Genomic DNA, 12655 nt, shown 5'->3' with positions numbered 1-12655 from the left:
AAAAAAAAAAACACAAAAAAGTGAAGATTCGAACTACATCTGAGATCCGAAACTCGTTTTACACACGAAGGTAATGAATACAGCAACTGCAGATAAGACTGCTAGTGTAGAGCCAAAAATATCTTTTCATTGTTCTTATCCATTCCAAAAGTTGAAAGCACACCGTGTCTAGTCCCACAAGCCCTCATCTTCACATTTATTAAGATGTGAAAAGAATAAAGACACCGTTCGGTAGACGGGACCATCTTCAAAGGCGACGAGGACGGTTCCTTTTTCAAACATAACGACCAATTATTTCTTCAATAAAATTATTATTATTATTATTTATTTTGAATAAATGCTTCTTCAGCCCCTATCATTTAAATCAATTAATCAGTTAAGTCCATATATTTTTTAAAATATCGCTATTGTATTTACTTTCATAACTGTTGGATCTGAATTTTTTATTGATATTTCTTCCAATTTAAATATGCAACATGTTTAGATAAGATATAAATAAATGGATTTAGAAGGAAACATGTACATTACAATTAACAATTTAACATAGACTTTTTAGGTAATTTTAAAAATTCAAGGTCCAATTAAGTAATAAAGTAAAATTATAGGGATTAAATAAAAAGAGCACTTGCCCTATTTTATTTATAATGCAACCAAACTCTACATGGAATTTCCTGAACAGAAGAGAGTTACCGTTCCCACTTGTGTAATCAATCAATCAATTATAGCCTTTCAATAACACAATAATCCCAAAGAATTTCCTCAGATTCACACCTCACGAAATTTGCATTTAAATTGCAAATCATAATTAACAAGCTCCAACGCATTCAAAATAAAGTATTAAGATATGGGGAACACAATAGGTGGAAGAAGGAAAGCAAAAGTGATGAAGATTGATGGAGAAACAATAAAATTAAAGACTCCAATTCAGGCTAGTGAAGTTGTTAAAGACTACCCAGGTTATGTTCTATTGGATTCAGAAGCTGTGAAGCATTTTGGCATTAGGGCAAAACCCTTGGAGCCACGGCAACAACTTAAGCCCAAGAAAGTATATTTCTTGGTGGAGCTGCCCAAGCTTCCTGATGAGGAAAAGATCACGAGAAGAGTGCGTTCTGGGATTCAGATGAGCGCTAAGGACAGGCTCGAGTGCTTGATGCTGTCAAGGAGGGCGGTTTCGGATCTTACTGCGGTTAATGTAAGGTCGAGCCACGGCAGTGAGGTGGCACGGGGACCGGGGACGGGTCAGATGAGGGTCAAAATGAGGCTGCCTAGGGCTCAAGTTGAGAAGTTGATGGAAGAGAGTGCAAATGATGGAGAGGTGGCTGAAAAGATTGTTGATCTTTATGTGGAAAAATCCGGTGGAGGCGGCGGCGGCGGACGTTGCTACAGTGGTGAGCTTCGGCCGGAGGAGGAATGGAAGGCGGGTCAAGGTGGCGTCAGAAGAGATTTTAAGGCGCGTGAGGTATGTTTCCTTTGCTTTGAAATTAATTATTTTCCATGTGCGTATTGGATTGACTATTGAAGAAGTATCTCATGTTTCTAGCCGGCACAAACCTGATTTTGAGGAGACTCTTTGTGGTGCAAATACTAAATTTTAATTTACTATTTACTATTTACTGTAAGCTTAGCCCGTGATTAAATTTGTGATTTTTGCTATATTAATTTAAAATAATAGGAAACTAAAGATCGAATAGGTCTTAAAACTTAACCATAAATTTAGGTGGTGATTTAAATAAGCAAACAAATATGACTCCATTATTTCTGAATGCCTCGTTTTTTAGAAGACAAATTGTGTCAAAGCATACCAATTTATAAATCCATTGCTTTTTTTGTTTTTTTTGTTTTTTTTTGTTCACCCTAAATTTTGTTTATGATCATCGGCATATGCATACATTGTTGATACCAATACTTTAACTATAACCACCGTTGGTTAACAGATAGAGATGGTAATAATACTTAATAAAGCAAACAAAGATAAGATTAATTAATTATTAATCTTTCTCTTCAGTCTTCGGTGTGACTTCTTTTTGTTAATTAGTGCATATCAAAGTATTAATATACAAAGATTTGCCATTAATAGAAGGAAAGATTAAAAAAATGGCCATGAAGATGACACGGTTCCAGACATCACCAACCTTAAGACTTTGTGTATATACGCATGTACAGGTAGAAGTTGAAGGGTTGGTAACATTTAAATCAATTTTTATTATTTAATTTTTTAAAATTTAAACTTAAATGAACAATTAAATAAATAAGACTGTTTAAAGACCACTCGTGAGCCTCCGAGCTCCGACGGCAACTTGAATTAGAGAATAAAGAAGAGCCGCATACGACTTTAGAATTTTTTGATAAGCCTAAATATTGTCCTATTCCCCCACTTGTCTCATTAATGAAGGGAAGATAAGAATCTCAGTCAAATTGTGACACCCAAAAATTGAAGTGAAAAACAAAATCGCTATCATCATCGTAGCCTCACATGGCTGTATGAGAAGTACACACATGACACACCTCTTTAGACTTTATATATCGGAAAATTCATTTAATTGTTTAATTATAATCGGAACGACAAATTCTAAATAATATATCCTCACTTAGATGACAATGCCTCTACATTCTTATATATGCTTATTGTATTAATAGTTTTATTCTGTTTTATCCAATTTTGCAGAATAAGCGAGTAAGTTTTGTCCCCACGGAAGAAGAAATTCATTTAAATGTGGCCTCGCAATAGCAATTGATGGAGTTGATCAAATGGAGGAAAACGCAGCATGAATATTTTTTCTATTAGTATCCATCTCTATGTAAATTCTTACTATAACTAGGTTTTTTCAATTACAGACAATTATTGAGAGTTGTTATTTGTTACAAAATAATATATAGGTTACAGAAGCTAAAATGTGGTATTTATTTAATTTTTTCACTGTTGGATAGGGATGGCAATGGTTATCATCTACTGCAAGTTTATCATTACCAAACATGCACTCATAACAAATTTAAATTATCAAATTCGCCTACAACCCATTGTGTGTGTTTTTTTTTAAATATGTTCCTTGTGGGTTTTAATAATTATCAAATCCACCTACGGCTTGTAGTGGATTTTTTGCAATTTCTCACATATAAAATCACAAATAAAAAAGAGAAATTATCCACCAACTACTTATTTTTTTGAACTTTTTAAAAAATATACATATCTTTTTTTTTTTTGGCTGATTTCCACTTGAAGTTTCATTTTCTTGCACTTTTCTACTTCCGTTTGAATGTTGTTATAACCTTGCTGATGTCATATGAGTAAAATTGTCATTTCACATATATAGTAAAAATCAACGTTGTTTAAATGTGGTAGAAAGAGGGAAAAAATGCAAAACTATTTTAGATTATTTTGTTTAACTTATTATCTAATGTTTAAATTGCAAAGAAAATTTGAAGTAATTTATTTTTTTATTTAGTTAGGGAGAAATAGTAATTTTACATTAAGGGGATAAAATGGTCATTTTATGAATATTCTATTAACTTCTCTTATGAAGTTTAGACGGCAATGGAAAAATGATACATTTTTGTAACTTCAGGTGGAAAATTAGCCCCCACAAAAAAAAGATATGTATATTTTTTTAAAAGTTCAAAAAAATAGGTGGTTGGTTGATAATTGCCCTAAAAAAATACTTTTAATAATGCCTAAAAATGTAAATTATGTAATTTAAACTATAAATTTATAACAGTGGCCTGAAAAATCTGCATAAAATACTCAAATCTAGATTTTACTAGTATAAATGAGAAATTAAAGTTTTAACATTAAAACAAAAACATAAAATATATCAATATAACACAAAATATTTTTGTCATCGGCAAATCATTGTCACTAAAATCAATATCATATTTTAATTAATTTATAAGAATTACCAACAATATTAACAAGTAGAATTTGAACAACTACAGTTGACAGCTAATTAAAAAAAGGGAAATATTCACCGTCCACCCGTTTTTTCTAACTTTTTCAAAAATACACAATTTTTTTTTTTGCTGGAATCCACCTAAAGTTATATTTTGTTTCACTTTTCCACTTCCATTTGGAATCCATTAAGAAAACTAACGAAAACTTTAAAAAATGATCATTTCACCTCTAAAACGAAAATTACAATTTCACCCTAAAAATGCTAAAAATAATCAAATTTAATGATAATATTATTATTGGTACGTTAATGAAGCACAAAAAATCTTAACTACTAGAGATTATAACTCAATGAATAATAAAACTCTACTTATCTTAAATTCAATTGATGATTTTTGAGATTGTACTATTTTTAATACTACTGTTATGATTTAGCATTCTAAGTACAAACATATTTAAAAAAAAAAAGACCTTGTATTTAATGATTGTGGAATTAATTTCTTTATTGATCGATGAGAAAAATAATTAAATTTAATCTAATTATTTTTTAACACGAGTATCCACAAGATTTTTACTCAATACTAAATTTACGTGCAATTCGAAATGGATTTAAATTTAAAATACTAGGCTCACCTGAGACCAAGAACATTACTTGCAAGGGGAGAATTTTTGCAAACAAATTTGAGTGAGTTCGGGAATAATACATTATGAGATTAATAACATAATTATAATTATGATAACAAATTTGTTATAGAACATTACTGTATACCATACATCGATTTGACAGTTGCTATCAATAACAAATATATAATTTCTGTTAATTTTACTTTTGTGTTCCTCATAATCATTATGAGATTAACGTATGGTGCATAATCCTTAGCAATTTCCTATCATCTTAGCTAGTTGATAAAATTTGATAATAAGGACTTGACGTGGAAAGTTACGCAATGATGGATCAATACGACAGGGAAAAAGAAAAAAAGGCTACGATCGATGTGACGTTCAGAAACTTAATACATCGAACTATAGAGACACTAAATACTGGATGTGTGGAGAATTTTTTTTTTATTTTTTTATGACATAAGGCTATTGTTTAAATTATAATTCATATTACATGAGAGTATAATTAATATGTACAATCATATATATATATATATTAAAATTTATTGACATTAATGCTGATATGACACTGTTTAAATTTTTAATTCTCTCAAATATTCGAGGGACGTCAAGTTAGAGTTTCAGAACTTGAGTGTAGGCAGTCTTTTTCCCAAGTTGGGAGAAAGACTGCCTTCACTCAAGTTCTTAAACTCTAAGAAAGGACATTTAAATTAAATTCATACAATGCGTCTGCGGAGTTTCAAACCACTTTCATCACATTTGTGAGGGAGCGGCTCTAGCCACTTGGGCTAAGCCCCAAGTGGTTGGATGTGTGGAGATTAACCACATGATTTTTAGTCTGATGCTGAATCATTCACGGATTAGAATTCCAAAGATATATATAATTTATTATATATGTCTCAAACTCTCATTTATAGGGAGGTATATAATGAGTCCCCCTCTTATTGGGATTCGAACGGAAACTATATATAAAGATTGCGAGGCATGAATTTTATGTTGTGTTTACTAAATTTAAACGAAAATCAGAAAGGAGGAATTAGAATAAAAATTTTGTTTACTTATTAAATTAAAATGAATTACATGGGACTCACACAAATTTTGAATTGATTATTGGAGTTGTAGTTCATGCCAAGGCATGGGAATGAAAACTCCATTCCATGTAATGATGGTTTTCCACAACCCCACCCCCCCCCCCCCCCACCAAACATTATAATCCCAATTTTGTCCACGGTTCCCACCAAAAAAAAAAAAAAAAAGACGAACAAAACCAACCAAAATCTCTCTCTCCATCTGCAACAGCTGTCGGTCTCTCTCTCTCTTTAAAACTACAAGACGTCGATTGACTTGAGTAGCTTTGTCACACGTCATCTCCGTCGCTCGTCACACTGCAATCCACCATCGTCGTCGTTTTCACCCTCGTGCTCGTCTTCCGCTACCTCGCTTCTTCATTAACTGCCTCATTTCGTCAATTGCCTCCGTCCCATACCTTCAATTCCGTCGTCGCGTTGCACCGATTCTGATTTACAGCTCTGTTTCGATTTATTATTTATTAATGCAATTATTATTAATTATTTCTATTATTATTGTTGTTAATTATTTCTATTTCAATTATTATTATTATTTATTTATTTATTATTAATTTTGTTATTAATTTTTTAAAAATTATCATTAATATCAAAGGACAATAATTAATAAAGAATATTTTAGTAAATTGGATTCAGCTACGGTTTTAATCCAATTATGGTGAGAAATTAAATCCAACTACTGAGGTACTATACCACAGTCTTATTATTATGTTTTTATCGGGCGATTATTGGATCATGTCAAGCTCACTCGAGGTGACTGCCAAGTGCCAATTTAGAATTAGTCTTCGGAAAATGAAATTATATATTTGAACTTTTCAAAGGTTGGTTTTCCGTGGACACCATAAAATGCCTGTAATGCTTGAAATGTAGTCTTAATGTAATTATTTCGTGATCACTAGGCTAATATCTTGTGGATGTCATGATCGCTTGGTTTCTGAGAAAACGACGTCTCATAATTAATTAAAGCAAGTCCTATCCAAGAAAACAGTGACATTTGATGCGCAAGAAAAACTAAAACCAGCCAACTCGACCCAATTCAGTACCCAAAACTGAAATCCAAATAACCAAGTAAGTGGGCTTGAATGGCATAAAATTCACTCCATACCACTGTTTATTTAATCACACCCCGCGTCTGTACCAGGATAATTTAGATTTAAGTCCTTAGTTATTTATTTATTTATTTATTTATAAATTTTAGAATAATCTAGTTGTTTGCACAAAATTCAATTAATTAACTAATGACAACAGTAGAGTGAATTAACCAATCTGTCCATTCATATATTGGGAGAGAGAAAATTAGATACAAAATGAAACGTATGCATTCCAATGTAAGTCCATAGTCTCCTTGTGGAAGGATTGACTTGTGATTAACGCAGAGGACATCGAGAACCAAAATTTAGAAAAGACTAAAAAGTTAATGTTCCTTTGATCAATTTTCTTACATTTTTGCGATCAAACTATGGACTTAATATTATTGCGACGAGTTGAGTCAAGAGTCGGGCAGCAGATATCCTTCAGAATCATACTCAATTTTCCAGGAAAAATCTAAAGCCCGACACCTTTCTCCCCTGTGATCGTTCTCCTCCAGACGGCGTCATCATCTTCATCTTCTATTTGCACTTAATATTATTGGGACGAGTTGAGTCAAGAGTCAGGCAACAGATTTCCTTCAGAATCATACTCAATTTTCCCGGAAAAATCTAAAGGCCGACACCTTTCTCCCCTCATGATCGTTCTTCTCCAGACGGCGTCATCATCTTCATCTTCTACTTGCACTTTCTTCCATGAGATCAACTTCACTAAATGATGAGCTTTGCCGCTAATATTACTGTTCAGTTTCGTAAGAAGCCTCATCTCACTGGATGGCTGGGAACTCATTCCTTCCTTTTCAGCTTTGAGAGAGTTCTTTGCTCTGCGATGAGAAGCACAGAGAAATGTAACCAAAGAAAACACAGACAAGACAGCGATTAGAGCAAAGAGCAAGGAAAAGGGTGTCGACCGAAATTGAAGATTTTGCTTGGGGAGGTCAATAACTGGCCTTGCCATGATTATTAATTAATTATTATGCGAAAATAAATTGAAGAAAAAGAAGAGAAAGATCATCAAGGATGGAATGGATGTTTTGTAAAAGAGAAAATTTATTGTGGGTTTTAATTTTAAGACTGTTTGGAGCACTAAGCCTCGGCATTATATATAAGAAGATAGCAGCAGTATTATGACCGCTCATTAGTAAGGTGTGCAATTAAAAGCAGATTGAATTTTCTCCATCGTGTTTTCCACGGTGAGTTTAATCAACCCCACTACCCCGACATTGATTTGATTTTATCAGTTGACTTGGATTCTACCGTCTGCAACGGTTTAAAGCCAATAACCTGTATTACTTTAGTTAAGGTCACAGGTCAGGTAGTCTTTCTTTTGAACCAGACTAAAAACTTTGCTTGTTTTGAATATGAAGAAAAGAAGCTGGAGATGCTTCTAAGCAAAGACCATAAAGCACCTATAGCCATTTCAGTGTTTTATTTAGTACATGTTGCAGCGTAAGGCTTTATGTATGCATATTAATTTAAGATACCACTTTGTTCAATACAACGTTGGCACTCCATACTTAATTAATTGCTGAGGCTTGAATCTTGATGTGGGTCAGATTCTGCTGTTTATGGTGGTCGTGTACGTGTGTGTGTATATATATATATATATATATATAGAGAGTATGGATCTCCCTAAGTTACATGTATATAATTTAATATTAGTCATATATATATACTCTTAGCACCGGATTAATGGATTAGATGTACCTTTGAATAACTTAATTAGGATCACCGATCAAAGAGAGAAAATCAAGGTCTTGTACTAGTTTATTATTATCATGACAATTATTATCACGTACAGGAAAACAAAAACAGAGCAAGAGTACAAATTAAAGGTTGACGCACATGGGAAAACATGCCTAATCAAATGGGAAATGCATTGCTGACTCTTGGATAAACAACGGTGGCAGGATGAGCCATGATACGACGACCCTTCATGTGCTTAAAGCAATAAACCATGGCCCCCAGCGGCCATTCCACGATGGCAGCGGCCGCAAATGCCAAGAACCCAACCGTCGGCCCAAACACTTTGCACCGACACGGGTTGCTACGCGTGCCGCACTGGACACATATCGGAATTCCAATACCAGCAGTCATCTTGAGTTGGGTTGGGATGTTAATTGCACCAAACTTACAATTTAAGATTAAGACGCAAAGACGGCAATACAGGAAATAAGATGATAAAGGCGACGACAAATTTTGTTCTCAAAGTTTCGCGGTGTGGATTGTACACTGATGCGGTATGGTGTTTTTAATTTATAGGCTATAGTGATTGAAGAGACTGTCATCGGAATACTACACGTGTCAGTGTTAGGGAGTAGCAATAACACGTGTTATCGTGATGATTAAATGTATTGGATACGTGTTTCCATCAGCTCTTCTCGTGCAGGATCGGAGAATTAGGGGATGTCGTTCCATTTAATGGGTGTTCTGACGTGGTTGCAGCAGGAGTTCTCTGATTAGCCCACATGGACCGATAAGAAGATGACACGACAGTCAACAGTTATGTTGAATTCTTTTTTAAAAAAATATTAATTGCATTATAAAACAAATAGTACGAAATATCTGCCGGAACGGGTCTTGGAGCCCGAACTCGACTTTCAGATGAGATGAAGGCTCGGCTCGCTGCGACAGTACAATAGATTTTTATGAAACCATGCTGGAACTTGGAACACCATTTGAAGCATGTTCTAAATACCCCCACCGACACAACTCGCTCTTAATTCGCTGCCAGATGGTGGTGTATTTAGAATAATTGGTGCGTGTCACTAGTAAGGAATCTATCTTTTATCTTCAGGAGTTTTGGACTCTTGAGAGACACTCCGTTTAGTAATAGTCAAAGAGTTAAGATATGCATTCGGCCACTTCCCCCAAATTTGTGTAAGGGGGAGGAGAAAATTATTCAACTATAGGGTGGGTTTTGAACCAACGTTGATTTCATTTCTTATTTCATCATTCATATGATATTAATCAGTAACATAGTGATACGTCGTCACATGACTACTATGTATATATTTAATTAAGAAAAGTTGATTTTATTATTCCAGATCCAGCCTCAACAAACAACGAACTGATCTAAAATTCCCACTCCCCTCGTGCCAAAATGAACCATTTCGATAAATTAATATAGAATCCGGTGCATCAAGTAGTAACCTATTAAGTTGAGTGGTGAAGAGCTCAACAGCGAGCTGGGGTGGCGCATGATTAAACTAAAATTTCGCATTCTCCTAAAGCTAGATCACGCAAATACGTTTATTCTTCATCTGCAAAAATGTTGGCCATATAAAAATTTGATGAACGTTGTAAAAGTTTCAAATTGAAAATAAATAAAATATAGAAGATAATTGATAAAAGACTAAAGAACAATAAATTAGAGGTATGGCGGAACCGTGGAAGGGGGCAAAAAATGAGAAAAGGATGCTAACTAAGCTTGGTGTGTGGGGTGGGGCAGTGTTTGGTCGAGGAATGGGGGTGGTGAATGGCCGGTGATGCTTCTCTATCGATCATCAATGCGCATGCACTCTTATTTCCTAACTTTTTGTCCTCTTCGTTTCTCTTCTTTAAACGCCTCTCTCTTCCTCAGATGATCAAGTTTAATTAATTTGCTTTTGCATATATATGTGTTTGAGTGTTTAATTAACTTCCAAATGATCAACAATCGTTACGTACTAAAAGGTAGAAACTTAGTAGCTTTAAAAAGTGGAGAACTTGTTGGGTATTTCCTTTGGAAGAAAGAGGTTGTTTAAATTCCTTGTTGATCTTTGACAGGGCATATGATTCTTTTCTGCGTTACCAATTTATTTTATTTTTTTTTATACACGTGCAAAAACTTGCTCACCAAATTAATATCCTTTTGGAATCCACTCTCTTGCAACCACGGGAGAGCATTCGTGATGACACACATATAATATTCTTAAACTAATGGATTAATTTTACCCTCTGACCCTCATAACTTTACTGGTCGATGCTTGCAGCAGGAATATATAGAAATTAAAAGGACCCTCCAGCTTTCAGTGGCTCCTATTCCTTATAGTGCTGGCATGCATGTGTGGATCAGTTAGTTAATTAGAGGACTGTAATTAATTGTGTACGTGGGATACAAAGCTAAAATATTAGACACTGTCATATCATTTGATTAGTTATTAAATTATATAATTAGTGCTATATAAGTAATGAAAGCAAGATCAGAAGAGTATATAGTTCCGGGGTTGCACTTTTTGAAATGTGCTCTTGAAGTTTTTTTTCCTTCTTGGGGAAAGCAAAGTATACTCTTTTAAGTCTTAACCGGCAAGCCTCAGCTCAGCTGGCCTCTTATTATTTGTAGAGTATCAACATTAAAAAAAAGAAAAAGAAAAAAGCTTGAGCATTCTTTTGTTTTTATTTGCTAACGTTCTTAATGTATTAGCTATTATATACTCCTTTTAATTGTTTTTTTTCACTGAATTAGCTATATATATTAATTAATTGAATTTTACATTCCAATTAAAAGATGTGTTTGTTCCGTTGTTTATTCAGTCAAAAACTTATTGCTTATGAGTGGTTGCAACAAAAGGAGAGATGCTAATCATTGGCAAGGTATGTGAAAATTAACAATTTCAAATGAAGTGATTAGCTGGCTGATTAAGATGTAATTATATGAGGTAATTCAGTAAGTAAACTTAGACAAAAGATCCTATAATCAAATCGCTGCATGGTTGTGATGTAATATCACATTGTGGGAGCAAATGGAAGATATCATCGGCTGAAAACAAAGATCAAGATTCGGGCCAGCTAGTATTTGGCTTGAAAAACTATATGTTATGATAACATGCTACATATGCCTACCCAAAATGAAGAGGGGTCCCCTGCATTTAAAACGTACACATGCAATTCCCTTTCAAAAACACAGCAAAAACCATTGAATGAGTCTAGCTCTCATTATAACTACACGTCTCTCTCAAGTACTCTCACCATTCAACTGTTTAGTTTTCGAATAAACCAGAATTACTTGATTAACCTAACCTGCTGACCTCTTCTTTCATCTCCATATATCTATCTCTTCCTTTCTTCCTCGCTACGCATGCACTCAACGTAAGGCTAATAACAAAACCCACCTCACTTTTTGACTCTCTCTTCCTTTCTCTTTGCATTTTCATATAAAACAAACACTTTATAACCCCAGTATTACTCCTTTATCAATCCATATAAATCGGCCCTTCTCTCTCTTGGCTCTCTCTGTCCAAACAAAATGGGGTTGCCTAGAAAACAAAGAATTCATCAAACACTTAGTATTGTTGTACTTGTTCCCATTTTGTTAATTGCAATTAGTTCAATTTTAGCTAGTGCAAATATTTCCAAGAAGCTAGACCAAGAATTGGTGCCACCGCCGCAGATACCAGACACCAGTATAAAGTGTGGCACATGCCCTTGTGTGAACCCATGTGGTCAGCTCCCCCCTCCGCCACCACCACCGCCGCCGCCGCCGCCGCCACCACCATCGCCGCCAAAGACTACATACTGTCCTCCGCAGGTGCAGACACCGCCGCCACCCAGGTTCATCTATGTGACTGGTGAGCCTGGGGAAATTTACCACACTGATTCTGATGACTGGGGGTTTTACTCGATTGCTCAACCAAATGTGGCTAAAAATTGGTTGCTTTTGGCTGCATGTGGTGTGTTGGGGTTCTTCATAATTTGGTAAAATTAATGTAATATTGTGATCAAATATCTTAGATCTTGACAGTGTCAGTATCCTACATGCTACATGTACTTGTTAATTTCTCTCTTCATTCGAATTGATCATATTTTATTTTGATAAGTGGACAAAATCATTATGCGGAGGTTTCTCCACATATTCTAATAATTAATCTTAAATGTTGTGATCGTGATCGAATATGCACCCCACAACTAATGCTGCAATTATATATTAGAAACGTTTTAATTAAGCCAATTTGAGCAATGATCATCTATTACTATTGGCCAGAAAGTTACTAAGAGTT

General features: G+C 34.5%; 4 protein-coding genes across 4 annotated transcripts; 2 read left to right on the top strand and 2 right to left on the bottom strand.

Moving 5' to 3' along the window:
• The first annotated feature begins 660 nt into the window (after window positions 1–660).
• Window positions 661–2909, top strand: LOC102609580 (uncharacterized protein At1g66480). The gene is made up of 2 exons (XM_006482084.4): window positions 661–1459; window positions 2666–2909. Exons 1-2 carry the CDS (start codon window positions 845–847, stop codon window positions 2726–2728), a joined length of 678 nt encoding a protein of 225 aa, XP_006482147.1. The 5' UTR covers window positions 661–844; the 3' UTR covers window positions 2729–2909.
• A 4324-nt stretch (window positions 2910–7233) lies between these two features.
• On the bottom strand, window positions 7234–7635 carry LOC107177554 (uncharacterized). The gene has a single exon (XM_015531483.1). The coding sequence runs from the start codon at window positions 7633–7635 to the stop codon at window positions 7234–7236; it is 402 nt and encodes a 133-aa protein (XP_015386969.1).
• A 779-nt stretch (window positions 7636–8414) lies between these two features.
• LOC102609307 (hypothetical protein) lies at window positions 8415–8920 on the bottom strand. The gene has a single exon (XM_006482083.4). The coding sequence runs from the start codon at window positions 8772–8774 to the stop codon at window positions 8541–8543; it is 234 nt and encodes a 77-aa protein (XP_006482146.1). The 5' UTR covers window positions 8775–8920; the 3' UTR covers window positions 8415–8540.
• Window positions 8921–11537: 2617 nt separating this feature from the next.
• On the top strand, window positions 11538–12443 carry LOC112498545 (uncharacterized). The gene has a single exon (XM_025099561.2). The coding sequence runs from the start codon at window positions 11905–11907 to the stop codon at window positions 12355–12357; it is 453 nt and encodes a 150-aa protein (XP_024955329.1). The 5' UTR covers window positions 11538–11904; the 3' UTR covers window positions 12358–12443.
• The last annotated feature ends 212 nt before the right edge of the window (window positions 12444–12655 follow it).

The sequence above is a fragment of the Citrus sinensis genome, chromosome 6 (genome assembly GCF_022201045.2).
Source record: "Citrus sinensis cultivar Valencia sweet orange chromosome 6, DVS_A1.0, whole genome shotgun sequence".
NCBI lineage: Eukaryota > Viridiplantae > Streptophyta > Magnoliopsida > Sapindales > Rutaceae > Citrus > Citrus sinensis.
This window is presented reverse-complemented; position numbering and strand designations above follow the sequence as displayed.